General features: G+C 41.5%; 1 protein-coding gene across 1 annotated transcript in view; it reads left to right on the plus strand.

Annotated features, from left to right (window-relative positions):
- Positions 1–11,628, plus strand: part of GLI1 (GLI family zinc finger 1) — a 232,099-nt gene extending 220,471 nt beyond the window's left edge. Inside the window, exons 7-12 of the mRNA XM_077297728.1 lie at positions 858–998; positions 1,108–1,257; positions 2,512–2,676; positions 5,103–5,363; positions 5,653–5,935; positions 6,922–11,628. Coding sequence (XP_077153843.1) covers positions 858–998; positions 1,108–1,257; positions 2,512–2,676; positions 5,103–5,363; positions 5,653–5,935; positions 6,922–9,359 — 3,438 coding nt within the window. The 3' untranslated portion in view covers positions 9,360–11,628. The remainder of the gene's footprint in view (positions 1–857; positions 999–1,107; positions 1,258–2,511; positions 2,677–5,102; positions 5,364–5,652; positions 5,936–6,921) is intronic.
- Positions 11,629–13,205: the final 1,577 nt, after the last annotated feature.

The following is a 13,205-nucleotide window of genomic DNA, read 5'->3' on the forward strand; positions in this document are numbered from 1 at the left end:
TATTCAGAGCTATGGGTTGGACACAAATCTCCCTGCATTCTTAGCCTATTTTTACACGTTACCAGTGTGAGACATTTAACTAACACAGAACAGTAGAACTGAATTTTGTCTCCTTACAAACACATTTACTGCAGGTCTCACAGCTCTGCTCTATTGCAACATTGGCTGCCTATGAGATGGAAGCTGAAGCTGAGAGGAACCTGCAGATGTGTCAGGTATAATCACACACAACTCTGCAGTGAGGTCAGGAGAGCCGAGAGCGGCCATGACACATCGAGATGGTAACTACCCCTTCATGTAAAATAAACTCTGGAAGCAGATTCTCAGTCAGATTGGTGTTAGGACCATAGAGTTTAATAACTCATTTAGATATAAGAAACATGTGGATCTCACAGGAATAAGAAATTGGATCATACAGTAGATATCAAGATAACATGTTATTCATCCTTCTATGACCTACATCCCCACATAGATTGCCTAGGATAGTTAATCCTTCTAAAATATACCCTTTACCACGCATACATAGAAGGTAACAAGAAATGTGTCTAATAATGTAGTTCTAGAAACTTGGTAAAAGGTAACCCCAAGTTGTAATCAATGGAGAAACACAGTGGCAAACATTCAGTTACCCTGCAGTGCTATCAGAGGGTGTAATGAAGCATTACACAGTGCCAAATAAGCTGTCTGTACATTATGTGGACTTGATTGGTCTTCCAGACTAAGAAAAACTCTGTATAGTTAATCTTGACTCTGATAAAAAGAAGGAACAATGAGGGTCTGCAGTTCCCACATTTTTTGTATTTAAAGATGGAACCAGTTATCCTGTTAGATTTTTACATATTTTTTTATATAAATAGGATCCATTACTTGGTCTGTTGGATGGACGGGATGACCTGGAAAAAGAAGATGGGAAGCATGAGCCTGAAACTGTCTATGAGACCAACTGTCACTGGGAGAGTTGTACTAAGGAGTTTGATACACAGGAACATCTTGTACATGTAAGACATCTACAGATACATGTCTGGTGGTATCTTCACATTGCATTTTCACTACTTTAAAAATAAATTTGCATCAATAAACTAACACAATTCACATGTTTTATAACAGCACATCAACAATGAACATATCCATGGGGAGAAGAAAGAGTTTGTATGTCATTGGCAAGAATGTTCTCGAGAGCTCAGACCATTCAAAGCCCAGTACATGCTTGTGGTCCACATGAGGAGACACACTGGAGAAAAACCTCACAAGTGCACAGTAAGTCATCCTGGTAACATAGATTTTCAGATAGCTATTTAACATATAGGCCTTGGTTTGTTAAGACTGGCGTTTTGTGTGCCTAATTTATTAAGTGGTGCACGCCACTTAATGAATTGGGTGAATATTTTCAGTGGTGAGCACCTCTTACTTCAGTAAGAGACTCGAGTAACATTTCTGATGTAAGAGATTATGACACTTTTAATGAATTTGTCATGAGGACGTTGCCACATCCCATCCAGGCCTTCATCACCTTCAACCATTTTGGCAAAGCTGCCAAAATGGTCATGAAAAAACACCAAAAATCAAAAAAATGTTATGCTACTTCTTGTTGCACAAAAGTTCTGCCACATTTGAAACTGTTTAAGACCAGAATTCTAACATAAATATCATGATGAATCGGGGACAGGGAGAGATAAACTTAGTCTGGGGTCCACAATATATTATTAATGTCTAATCTATTAACATGAAAAGACACACTTTCTATCCAAGTTTTATCTATACACAACAAATGTTCAAAGTGATTTCCATTGATGACAGCACAGATGTCTAGTTGGTTGTCCTGTTGTGTCCAGGCGTGTACCAGCATATCCTCGGATATGGACTCCACTGTTTCAATGATGGTCTGTCTCAGGTCACTCAGATCCTGTCGCTCAAGGGCAGATACACTGAGTCCTTGATGTAGCCCCACAGGAAGAAGTCACACGATCTTAGATCTGGTAGTAATGGAGGCCAGCACAGCATTGGTAAATTGTCCTGAGACAACACATCACTGAAACAATGTAGTCATTATCTATGGATATGCTGGTACGTATATGGACAGAACTTGGCTAGAACCTACACTTTTGCTGTGTCACCAATGGCAATTTGAACATTTATAGTATATTGATTAAACTTGCCTAGATAGTGTGTCTTTTCATACATTTGTTTCATGTTCTCTCCATTATGAATACCAAGGCCATTAAACATTTCTCTATGGTCCTAGGGTTACTCCTTTGGGCTATGTGTTACTTATTAATTAATCTTCGTGTGTTGACACTTTTCTTTATTTAAGTCTATCGTTAGTATTGTTTAAACCCTCTTTTATTGGCCCCTCATGCTATAAAGGATTGCTTTTTTTGGGGGGATGTGTATAATTCTGTGAATAGTTGTGAACCCCACTGGGCCTGGGAATGATGGAAGTGATGTCAATCTCTGTAATAATATAGGTAATATATACGGTATATGAAAGCTTGTTTTCTTTTTTTTTTAAAGTTTGAAGGCTGCAACAAAGCTTACTCACGCCTTGAGAACCTGAAAACTCACCTGAGGTCCCACACAGGGGAGAAACCATATGTATGTGAACATGAAGGCTGTAACAAGGCCTTTTCTAATGCATCTGACCGGGCCAAGCACCAGAATCGCACTCATTCTAATGAGGTATGATGGATGACATCATTTTTTATACAGAAGACATGCAATTGTATGTGAACACTAAGCTTGCTATTAATAATGTTAATAATAATAACGTAAAGGTTGTGCTATGAACAAATGGGCTATTTAATCGATAGATAATGGAAAATTAAAAGGGTTATCCTGGACTTTTGAAGTTTTTTCTTATTGGACTTGGAGCGCCCCCACACCGCCGCAGGGCCGAGGGGTACCCGGAGCCGGGCCTCTGAGTCTCAGTTCTGGGGTTGTCACGGTGGCTAGACCCGGTCCGTGGCCCTGTCTGTCAGTGGGGGACGTCCGGTGCAATAAGTGGTGTTGTAACGGTGCAGTTGTGGGGTGCAGGTCGCGGTAAATAACGAGGACACCAGGTTGCAGTCTCTTTACCTCTTTACTGGAGATCTCTGGGTCCTCAGTCCAGAATACGGTTCACCAGGCTGCGCAAGTCCGGCCGGTCCAATGACACCTCCAGAGTTCACTTCACAGGTGGAAATCGGTGCCTTCCTTCTTAGCGCTATGTGTTGTAGTCCTCCCCTGCTGTGCTTACGGAAAGTACCCCACAACTGTTGTGTCTGTTTCTTAAGTTCCCTCACAACTCGATTAAATGATGTTCTTCTAATCGTCCGTCCCTCCCTGATGTTACGGTTGGAACGGCACCCGTTTGTCGGGTAGGCCTGGAGTTCTTCCGGGACCCTAGAGACGCCCCTCTCCCGCAATTGCCTCCCAAGACTTCATAGGTGATATGTGTTAGACAGCCCGCCTTAAACTGACTGTCCTGCCGCTGTTTAGAGTATTGCTTGAAGCTGAATGTTATAATACTCCCTCGGCATTCCGGCCACCGGTAGTGCGCCTCAGCAGGGTGTTGCTTCGGTCTTACAGCACGACCCCTGCTGGAATTCTCCTATCGCTTGATCTCGTTTCTCACTCAGCACAATCTATCTCGCTTCTAGTCCTTTCTTGAATCCCGCCGCTTCCCGGAGCTGGCGCGGACCCGTTACGTTCTTTCCAATGCCAAGCCTCTGTCAGGATCCCACCCCTGACAGAGACCCTACTGTCTCTTCCTCCACAACACCCTCTGCCACTGAGTGTTGCTTCGTCTAATCCAGTCAGCTTTCTGATCTAACTTCCTGCCTGACCCCCAGTTTACCCACCATGGTGGGGAGTGGCCTAATGAATAGAACCCTTAGCTCCCCCCGGAGGCCCGGCTGTGAAATGTATTGGTGTCTGTGATACCTGATCAGATGAACTCCTTCAGTGCCATCGGACGCACCATGGCCCCCCATAGTGGCGGAGCCACAGTACTGCAACGACCAGGACTCTGGGGCGCTGCAGACTAAAAACTTACAGGCAACTACCTGTTTATTCTGCCGGGCGCGGATTTCTGCCGGCTCAGAGCAATCACAGACTGCTCCTGCCACTGATTCTGAGGCTCCATTTGACCCTACATTAGCAGAGCTGCTTTTCATCTTCCTACCTGCTCTGCCAAAGGGGCGTCACTGCCGACATCATGCTGATTGACAGCAACTCCTTTCAGTTAGGCAGAGGGGCTTTCAATCAGCATGACATCGGCAGAAGTGCTGTGTCAACAGAGCAGAAGATAAGGCTGGCTCTTTCCATGTGACATCACTGGAAACTGCAGAATTGTCAGCAGGAGCAATCCATGACCACTCTGAGAAGGCAGAGATTAACGGAGGTCAGAACTGGAAGGTGGCTTGCAATTACCTGCCTGTAAGCTCTTCGTCACATAAGAAAAAATGCAACATTCCTGGAAAACCCCTTTGAAATTTACACAATTGGATGCAACATGTTGCTGTGGAAAGATAATATGTTAATGGTGCCTGTATAACAGCCTGTGTCCAACGATGCAGTGGTGCGGAAGGAAGGAGGGAGAATAAGTGAATATTCTCTACTGATGGTGTTGGCAGGGGTATGCCATGCTTATGACGTTACTCCTCCTTGCATGTTCTTTTTATCTAAGTAGCAATGGTATGTGCTATAGTAGAGGACCTTTGAGCTCACCACAAGAAATCACACCAGTACAGTACCACGAGCTCAGTAGACAGACTTCAGTTTATATTTTTTCCTTTAAAATATTTGGAAACTGAGCTCCTTGTACTTCACTGATGTGATTTATTGAGGTTAGTTCAAAGGTCCTCTGCTATAGCACATATCATGGCTCCTTAGGTGAAAGGAACAAGCAGGGAGCAGGAAAGTTATAGGCAAGCGATAGCCCCTGATTGCGGCATTAGTAGTGGAAATTCACTTATCCTCCCCACTATTATAAGTTTATCTCTTCACAGCAATAATATTTTAAACCACATCCAGATGTGAAAATGCTTAATTTTCCATTACCTGTTGATTAGACAGCACATTTGTTAATGGGACAACTCCTTTAATAACCTCTACTTTATATTTAGAAACCTTATGTGTGCAAGATCCCGGGATGTACAAAAAGATACACAGATCCCAGTTCTCTCAGAAAGCATGTGAAGACAGTTCATGGACCTGAGGCACACATCACAAAGAAACATAGAGGAGATGGTCAACCTCGGTGTCATGCCCCCCATGAAGGTGGCATGACCCAAGGGATTAAGAGTGATATCCTCCAAGACCTGGAATCAAGCTCATCTCAGGCCAGAAAAGAGGAGGGAAGACTGACCGTGCCAGAGATGTCCTTGGTAAGAACGCTTTCACATAATGCTATACCCAGTGCTGTAGTACAAGGCACAGCATGTACAAAATTTGTGGAGCTGTGTCTAGCAAACGATGCTAGAGTGTGTGGCCGAAGGCCCTCCAATAAGCTGATTGGTGGTGCTATTGTTTAGCCCTCCACTTTTTCAAATGCATTTGCTAATGATAGGTCATCAGTTTGAAAGTCCTGGACAACCCCTTTAAGACTTTTACTACATGTACAATGATGAAACTATTTCTTTATTATTGTAGTTATTTTTGTTTTATTTTCTGCAGAAATCTCAGGCTAGCCCCAGTGGACAGTCATCTTGCAGTAGTGAGAGGTCACCGTTAGGTAGCACCAACAACAATGACAGTGGCGTGGAAATGAATGCCAACGCAGGAGGTAGTTTTGAGGACCTTTCCAACTTGGATGATATTCCTTCAGTGGAATCTATTGGCACTGCAGGAGCTTCAGCTTTAAGGAAACTAGAGAACCTCAGGATCGACAAACTGAATCAAATGCGAAAAGCACCATCTGCTGGAAAGTCTGCAAAACTACCTGCAATCCACAGTACAGGTAAACTCCAAATACATGTTTTTTGTATGTTTGTATGTAGCAATTATATCTCCAACTCAAATGAACGCAGTATATATCTGGATATTACAAGAGGAAGCATATAATGTAAACACTATTGGGCCGTTTCATTAAGATTGGCGTTGCTCACATCAGTCTTAATTAAGTGCTCGCTGGAGGTGCACGTGACCGGCGTATCTTCTCAGTGGTGTGAGCATCCGTGCGCCTCACAAAAAGTGTCAGGGTCTGGAATAGTATGTCTTGCGTAACAATGCCATCACTTTTGCTGAATATGATGGGCGAGAGTACCTATGCCCCGCCCCGCTTCTGCTTCAAATTGCCGTGTTTTTGTTGCACAAAAATTTAGCAATTTTCAAATTTTATTATTTTACCCCAATTTTCTGGTGAAAACGCTTTGATAAATTGCCCACCCAAAAGACTGTTAAATTCGCCAAAGGTTTGATAGCAAAAGTATATGACCAAAGGTTTTAATATTGTGGAACAATCCTTCGCCATCTCCTACTCTAAGTCTTTAGATTCAGCTCTATGCAATTATCTTTCTTCGGTGAATGGGAGTTGCAGTTCTTGGAAATATCAATTCCTCTTATTACTCCGATATGTTTTTTCTCCAATGATTAATGCAATTCTTACAGTCTCGTAAGGCTATCCAGTTTAACTGTTTTGAAATATATTCTATAATGTATGTACAGCTGGTGTTAAATCTTACCAAAAAAGAATGGATGAAGTTCATGTTTTAGAGCATCTCTTTTAAAAAAAAGAAATTGAATAGTCATTTTTTGGTGAATTGTTCACAGTTTTCTTTGATATTTTCCCTTTTTAAGTTCTTAGTTTGTTCCTTCTGCTCTACAAATGTGACAAGTGAAAATCACTTATTGCAATACATTTTAATTTAAAAAGTCACCTTGACTACATCTATGTCTATGTACATTTTTAGATGTATTCATTGTTTTTTTGTTTTAATTTTTCAGTTTCCCAGGGAGAATTGCCAGGAATTTGTGGTTTGCCCCACAATGGTAACATCATGGAGTTGACATCAAGCGAACATTTGAGCCAAATGAATGACCGACGTAACAGCACAACTAGTACAATAAGCTCGGCGTATACAGTGAGCCGTAGGTCATCAGTGGTGTCACCATATCTTACAAATCAGAGACCAGGGGATGTAGGGAACATGGTGGATACATATGACCAAACTGCAGTCGATACTGCAAGACATTCCAATACCAATGGTCTTCCAGGCCTTACCCCAGCTCAGCAATATAGACTTAAGGCAAAGTATGCAGCAGCTACTGGTGGACCTCCACCTACTCCTCTTCCTAACATGGAGAGAATTAGTGCAAATAGTCGAATGGTATTCGCTGTCGGTGACTACCGTAGTTCATCTATCTCTTCAGCGTCATCTAGTAATATCCAAAGAAGACATAGCAATAATGAATACCACAGCTATGGTACAGGAATAATTCATCCTTCTCAAGCACCAGGGGCAGGAATAAGAAGAGCTAGTGATCCCGCACGACCTAGTGGAGACCCTCAAGTAATACCCAAAGTACAACGCTTTAAGAGTATGTCAAATATGAACACATCAATGATGGGACGACAGACTCTTGGACATCAACAACCATATGGAGGATCTGAAGTGAATTTACAAAGACATATTTTTTCACCTCGTCCACCCAGCATCAGTGAGAATGTGTTCATGGAGACTGCAAGCACAGATCTAACATCTCAAAATAAGGAACATGGTATGATGGTTGGTAATGAAATGCAGAACTTTATGAACTATCAAGGCCAAGGATCTCAAATGACTACCAATCACCACGTGAATTTTAACCACCAACTTCATGGGTTAGACATGCAAAATGAAAATGCATACTCAAGTTCTCAGAGAACATTAGGCAGTATGCACATGAGTACAAATAACCATTCCTGCCAGGGCAATGTATTGAATCACTCAGATTTCAACCACTGTCAAATGACAACTCACAACCAGCCTTTCCAGAATACAAGGCAAGCTAGTAGTTCTAGTTTACCTGTGCAGTGGCATGAAGTAAGCTCAGCAACCATGGACATGTCTGATGGCCAAAGCGCAAACCATCCGGTGGTACCACCAAATATGCCACCAGGAAATCAGTGTCATAACCAATACTTAAATTCAGCTACTGATGCAACCAAACAAGTTTCCATTGCAAATAGTAATTCTTGCCAACAACAGGGTATGTATGTAAACAGTGAAAGGTATAATCACTTGAGTCAGGTTCATATCAAACCAGAACAACAATTTCATCAGTCCATGCCCTCAATGATGTCCTGTCAGAACATGAAGCAGCATATGATGCATCAGCATGCTTTCAACCAGTCAAATACAGTAGCATTATCCCCAGGGAATTCCAACTGTGAATATCAAGGACAACAGGAAAATCAACAAAATATGTGCTATAATGTTGGTCTTAACCCAAATATGTTAAGCCCTCAAGGACGAAGGTCACAGACGCCGATGATGCAAGTCAAGGAAATGATGGTACGAAATTATGTTCAATCCCAGCAAGCATTAATGTGGGAGCAGCAGCCAAAAAATATGGCCATTGTAAACAGCACTGGGGAGAATGGTGATGTTGGACAAAACCAACATAGGAATACACCTCATGCTCCAGCTTATATGAGTCCCAAATACATGAATTATCAAAATAAGGAACAACAAAACATTTTAATGAGTCCAAATCCACATGATAACCAGCCAAACCACTCTAAAACCATGAGGAGTCCAGGAAATCAGAGTTACAGTGTAGACATGCTGCCACATCCTCCTTGTGTCCCAAAACCTTTAAGTCGGCAGCACAGTATTACTAGCCAGTCAACTTACATGGGCAGTCCTACTCAACTTAGTCCATCTTACCATTCAGCTGAATCAAGCCCTAGGAGAATGCCTACCCTGCCACCTATTCACTGTCAATCTGACTCCAATGACACCACAGGTATGATGTATTACTCAGGTCAAGTTGAAATGCATCAAGGGAAAACAGGAAACCAAAAGCTTGTCACAGCACTAAATCAAACCCAAAACAGCTGTGATGGACATCAAAATAGACAGTACAGTTCTAATCTGGGTTTTGTGAAGCCAGACACCATCCCATACAGTAATTCATGTCCAGCATCCAATCCCTTGGACAGTTTAGATTTGGAAAACACTCAGATTGATTTTGCAGCCATCATAGATGACACTGATCACACACCTCTGATTTCGCATAATTTAACTCAAACTGGTCTACCGGGATCATCTCAATCTTCTTCCCATTTGAACACACCACGTAATCCAGCAGCCATGGTTCCAAATATGGCAGTATCAGACCTGAACTCTATGCTGTCCTCCTTAGCAGGAGAAAATAAGTTCCTCAACACTATTTCCTGAGTGCCTTTAAAGCTTTAGTAAATGAACCTTTATGACAACTGCCCTGATCAAGCTGATCACATATAGGGCAGCGCTTGCTCATAATCCTGTCAAATGCTGGGAATTTATTATACTGTGTGCTTAAAAAATGCAAGTCTTTTGTTTTCTGACACAGCCAAGTTCATATTTTCAGTAAAACTTTCTCGAAGTATTTTTTTGTCACGGCCGTTTTAACGTGACAAATTTGCACATATCCTTCAACTGTTTTTGTATTATGACTGTATAATATAGGATAGCCTTAATTACCTATATACTAAACCCAAATCATAACTCTGCTGACTAGTTTAGCAGAAAAAACTCTGTTTTAATAATACATTATTCTCTCTGGCTCTCTAGTTGTTATGTTACCAGTTCTACATTCTGGTAGAGAAAATGTAATGGGAGATCAGAATATTAGTGGCCTTACTAAGTAACCAGACTAAAAAGCATAGAATAGAGACATTTTGGCACAGAATTATAATTATTGAAAAGGTAGCCAATGGTACAATATTTGAAGTTATAAAAGTTGCAGTTTTACATGTGATCCTGGTACCTAAGGTGGCACAAATGCCCCACTGCCACATTGGAGGAGAGCTTCCTGTAAATATTGATGTGCTCCTAGTATTATTGCTTGTATATCAGGGCAAACAGGTTCCCAGTATACATTTGACTGTAGCTGGCTGATACATTTGGAAGAAAATCACGTACCATTTTTTTATGCGTTTACAAAAATATTTAAATCTACAAGTTGACTCCATTTATCATCTGCGGGTTACAGATGTTCTTTTGACATGCCAGTTCCAACGTATCTCTTACTAAGCACCATTCACCACTGATATAAATTCTAAGTGCCTTCTGATACAAAACAATTCTTACAAGATATATAGATTCCTATCTTGAGATTAACATTAATCTACTATGGCAGGAATGCCATAGAGGCATCTCAGGTAGGTGGAGTCTCTGGAGAATGGCCCTCAACTGACCTCATGTTCTTCAGATGTTGTAAACCTATATCTGGTCTTCTTTAACTAAAAGTAGCCCAGTGTTAGCCAACATGGGAGAGAAAATCTATCCTGCCACTTTCATCTTTCATCCTTCCTTCAAAGAAAAGGATGGGTAAGGGGCAAAGAACCACACCCTTAAACAGATTGTCCTCTACTGAACAACCGCCATTTTCAATGTCCCTAACGTGCCTTGTAAAATAAGAAAATTAACTTTCCTATTGACTGGTTCTGCTCCTCTTCTCCAAGCCCAATATCTATCTGATGGAATGTGAAGACTGTAACCCATCAGTTACTGGTATTGGGCAAGGAGGTAAGCATCCTTTTTATTTTACCGTGCACAATAAGGAGTAGTGGACAGCCCTTTCAACAATAAATGGAGCCCACAGCAATGTAAACCATCATCACCCAATCACTCTTTCTTGACTTTTATTATATTGTTTCTTCTCCTTTATATACATGCCTACCAAAATATATATTGGATTCTTTTTCAAGGGAGATATAGCATAAACCTACAATTTTAACTCTGTAAAATTGGCAACAAGCAAAGTAATGTCTAGGGAACAGTTCTTAACGTACATCATCTACTCCATAAGATAAAGCAGATATTCTACACAATTAGGTTTTCATAAAAAGACACCAAATTTATTAACAATATTTAAGTCAAATTAAGGATTTCCTTTACCGTACATATTTTTTTTCTTTAATTTAGAAAATGAACTTGCAAAATGATACAGCTATTCCTGATTTTGAAGGATAGTATACTGTGATGTACAATGCCTTTTTCGGTTTGTGAGTGTCCTTGAATAATGAAGTGGAAAAATTGAAGTAAAGGGTAATAATAATAATAATAATAAAACTTTTTTTTACTTCTGCCCAAATATTTTATATTTGAGATCAATTTTTGCATTTGAAATAAAAAAAATATAATAATTTAAAACCAAAGAACATATTTCTTAAAAATCACAACTTTTCTGTTACTGTATATTTTTTGTACTGTATTTGGGAAAAAATAATTTTATAAATATAATTTAGACAAAGGAAGTGACATTTGAGGACACTAGAACTTTCTAATTTTTCAAAGTTTTTTTTAAAAAAATGTATTATGTAAAAAATAAAACAAAAATATATTTTAACAGGTTCAGGGAGGCTGTAAATCCCTTGTCTGCTTTGTACAGTGTGTATTTTTGTACTTGTAAATTCATTCTACTAGCCTTTTTCATAAGACAATAAAATGTCTTTTTTGTCAATTTGTCTTTTATTTAAAAATTGTGTTAGATTTGAAGCTCAATAGCAAAAACAAAGTATCTGTATTTTTTTTCCAAAGAATTGGATACATTTATGGCATCATATTGAACATTTCAACAGGGTTTTAAACCCTAAACTAATCTCCTCTGTGGAAAGTCGATTACATCCATACCACTGTTTTACAGTATAAGACTGTGTCTCTGTTTTAGACCGGGGTCACACTTGCGTGTGCAATGGGAGAAACTCGCGCATCACTACCCGGCACTGCCGCCGTCACTCGGGACCGGAGTGTTCCGCTGCATGTATTTCTATGCAGCCGCATGCTCTGGTCCCAAGAGCCGGCGGCAGTGCCAGGTATTGATGCGAGAGACTCCCGCAAGTTTCTCGCAATGCACACGCAAGTGTGACCCCAGCCTTAGAGAAATTCTTGGGCAAACTTTTCTGCAAATACTCCATAAGTGCAACAGCTCTCCAGCCTATCTCCCTATGTCACCCTCCTGTCAGTGACTGACAGGTCACTCTTCTCTTTGCCCTGCTCCCCCACCTGAGATCTAGCGTAAGTAGCGTCTTTCCTGGAGTATTGCATGTGCATTAAGTTCCTAAAGACATTGCGAGTGCCAAACTATGGAGCTGCACATTCACCACCATGGGAGTGATGGCACTTGCACAAGATCTTGGGCAGAGGAGCAGGTCACAGAGAACGACAACCTGTCAGTCACTGAGAGGAGACAGACAGCACATGGGAAAAGAGGGAGAGAGGTCATAGACCAGTAAGAGCAAGATCAAGCTCCCTGTGCTTGCAGCTTATTTGCATATAAAAAAAATTGTCCCCACCAAGATGGCAGTGCCTGCGCAGTAGCATCTATTGGTGATCCGATAGATGCTACTGCGCAGGCATCGCCAGCACCATCTTGGTGGAGACATTTTTTTCCTCCAGCACAGTAGCATCTATCACCCTGATCCTCCTTCCTCACACCATGGTGAGTCCCAGGAGACAAGTGATGCCACACTCAGACACTCAGAAGAGCGCTTTACATTTCCAATTTTTGATTCTAGCCTATTCTTTCCCTCGTGCAACATGGGACGCAGCCTCAACAGTTACGGACCCAGCTCAGTACAGGTACCCGCAGCCCGGTCTTCCTCTTCACAGCGCTATGCAGAGCGAGGCCAGCAGTACAAAGACAGAAGGATCCACAACACCGCAACAGGCAAGGAGAAGTGATAGGGTGGCCAGAGGGATAAGGCTGGCAACTTTTCCCCACAGCAGCCATACATGTCAGTTCCCAGGGGAAGGTTTAGGTGTTCTGCAGTCTGATGCTTTTTCAAAGAAAGTGCACTCAATAAAAGAATGGTCATTTGCAACCTGTGCAGTACCAAGATCAGCAGATGTGTAGCCAATACTAGCCTGACCACCATAAGCATGCTCAGACACATGTCATCAAATCACCAGACTAGGTGGGCTGAATGCCAGGGTCTACAATAGGTGTCTGTGGGTGACACCACTGCCTCTTCTCTTGTGATACTTGCTTGCCAATCCCCTGTCCATGACGTAGGCGCTGATACCTCCCGCCCTGTACCT

This window comes from Ranitomeya variabilis, chromosome 3 (genome assembly GCF_051348905.1).
Source record: "Ranitomeya variabilis isolate aRanVar5 chromosome 3, aRanVar5.hap1, whole genome shotgun sequence".
Classification (NCBI taxonomy): domain Eukaryota; kingdom Metazoa; phylum Chordata; class Amphibia; order Anura; family Dendrobatidae; genus Ranitomeya; species Ranitomeya variabilis.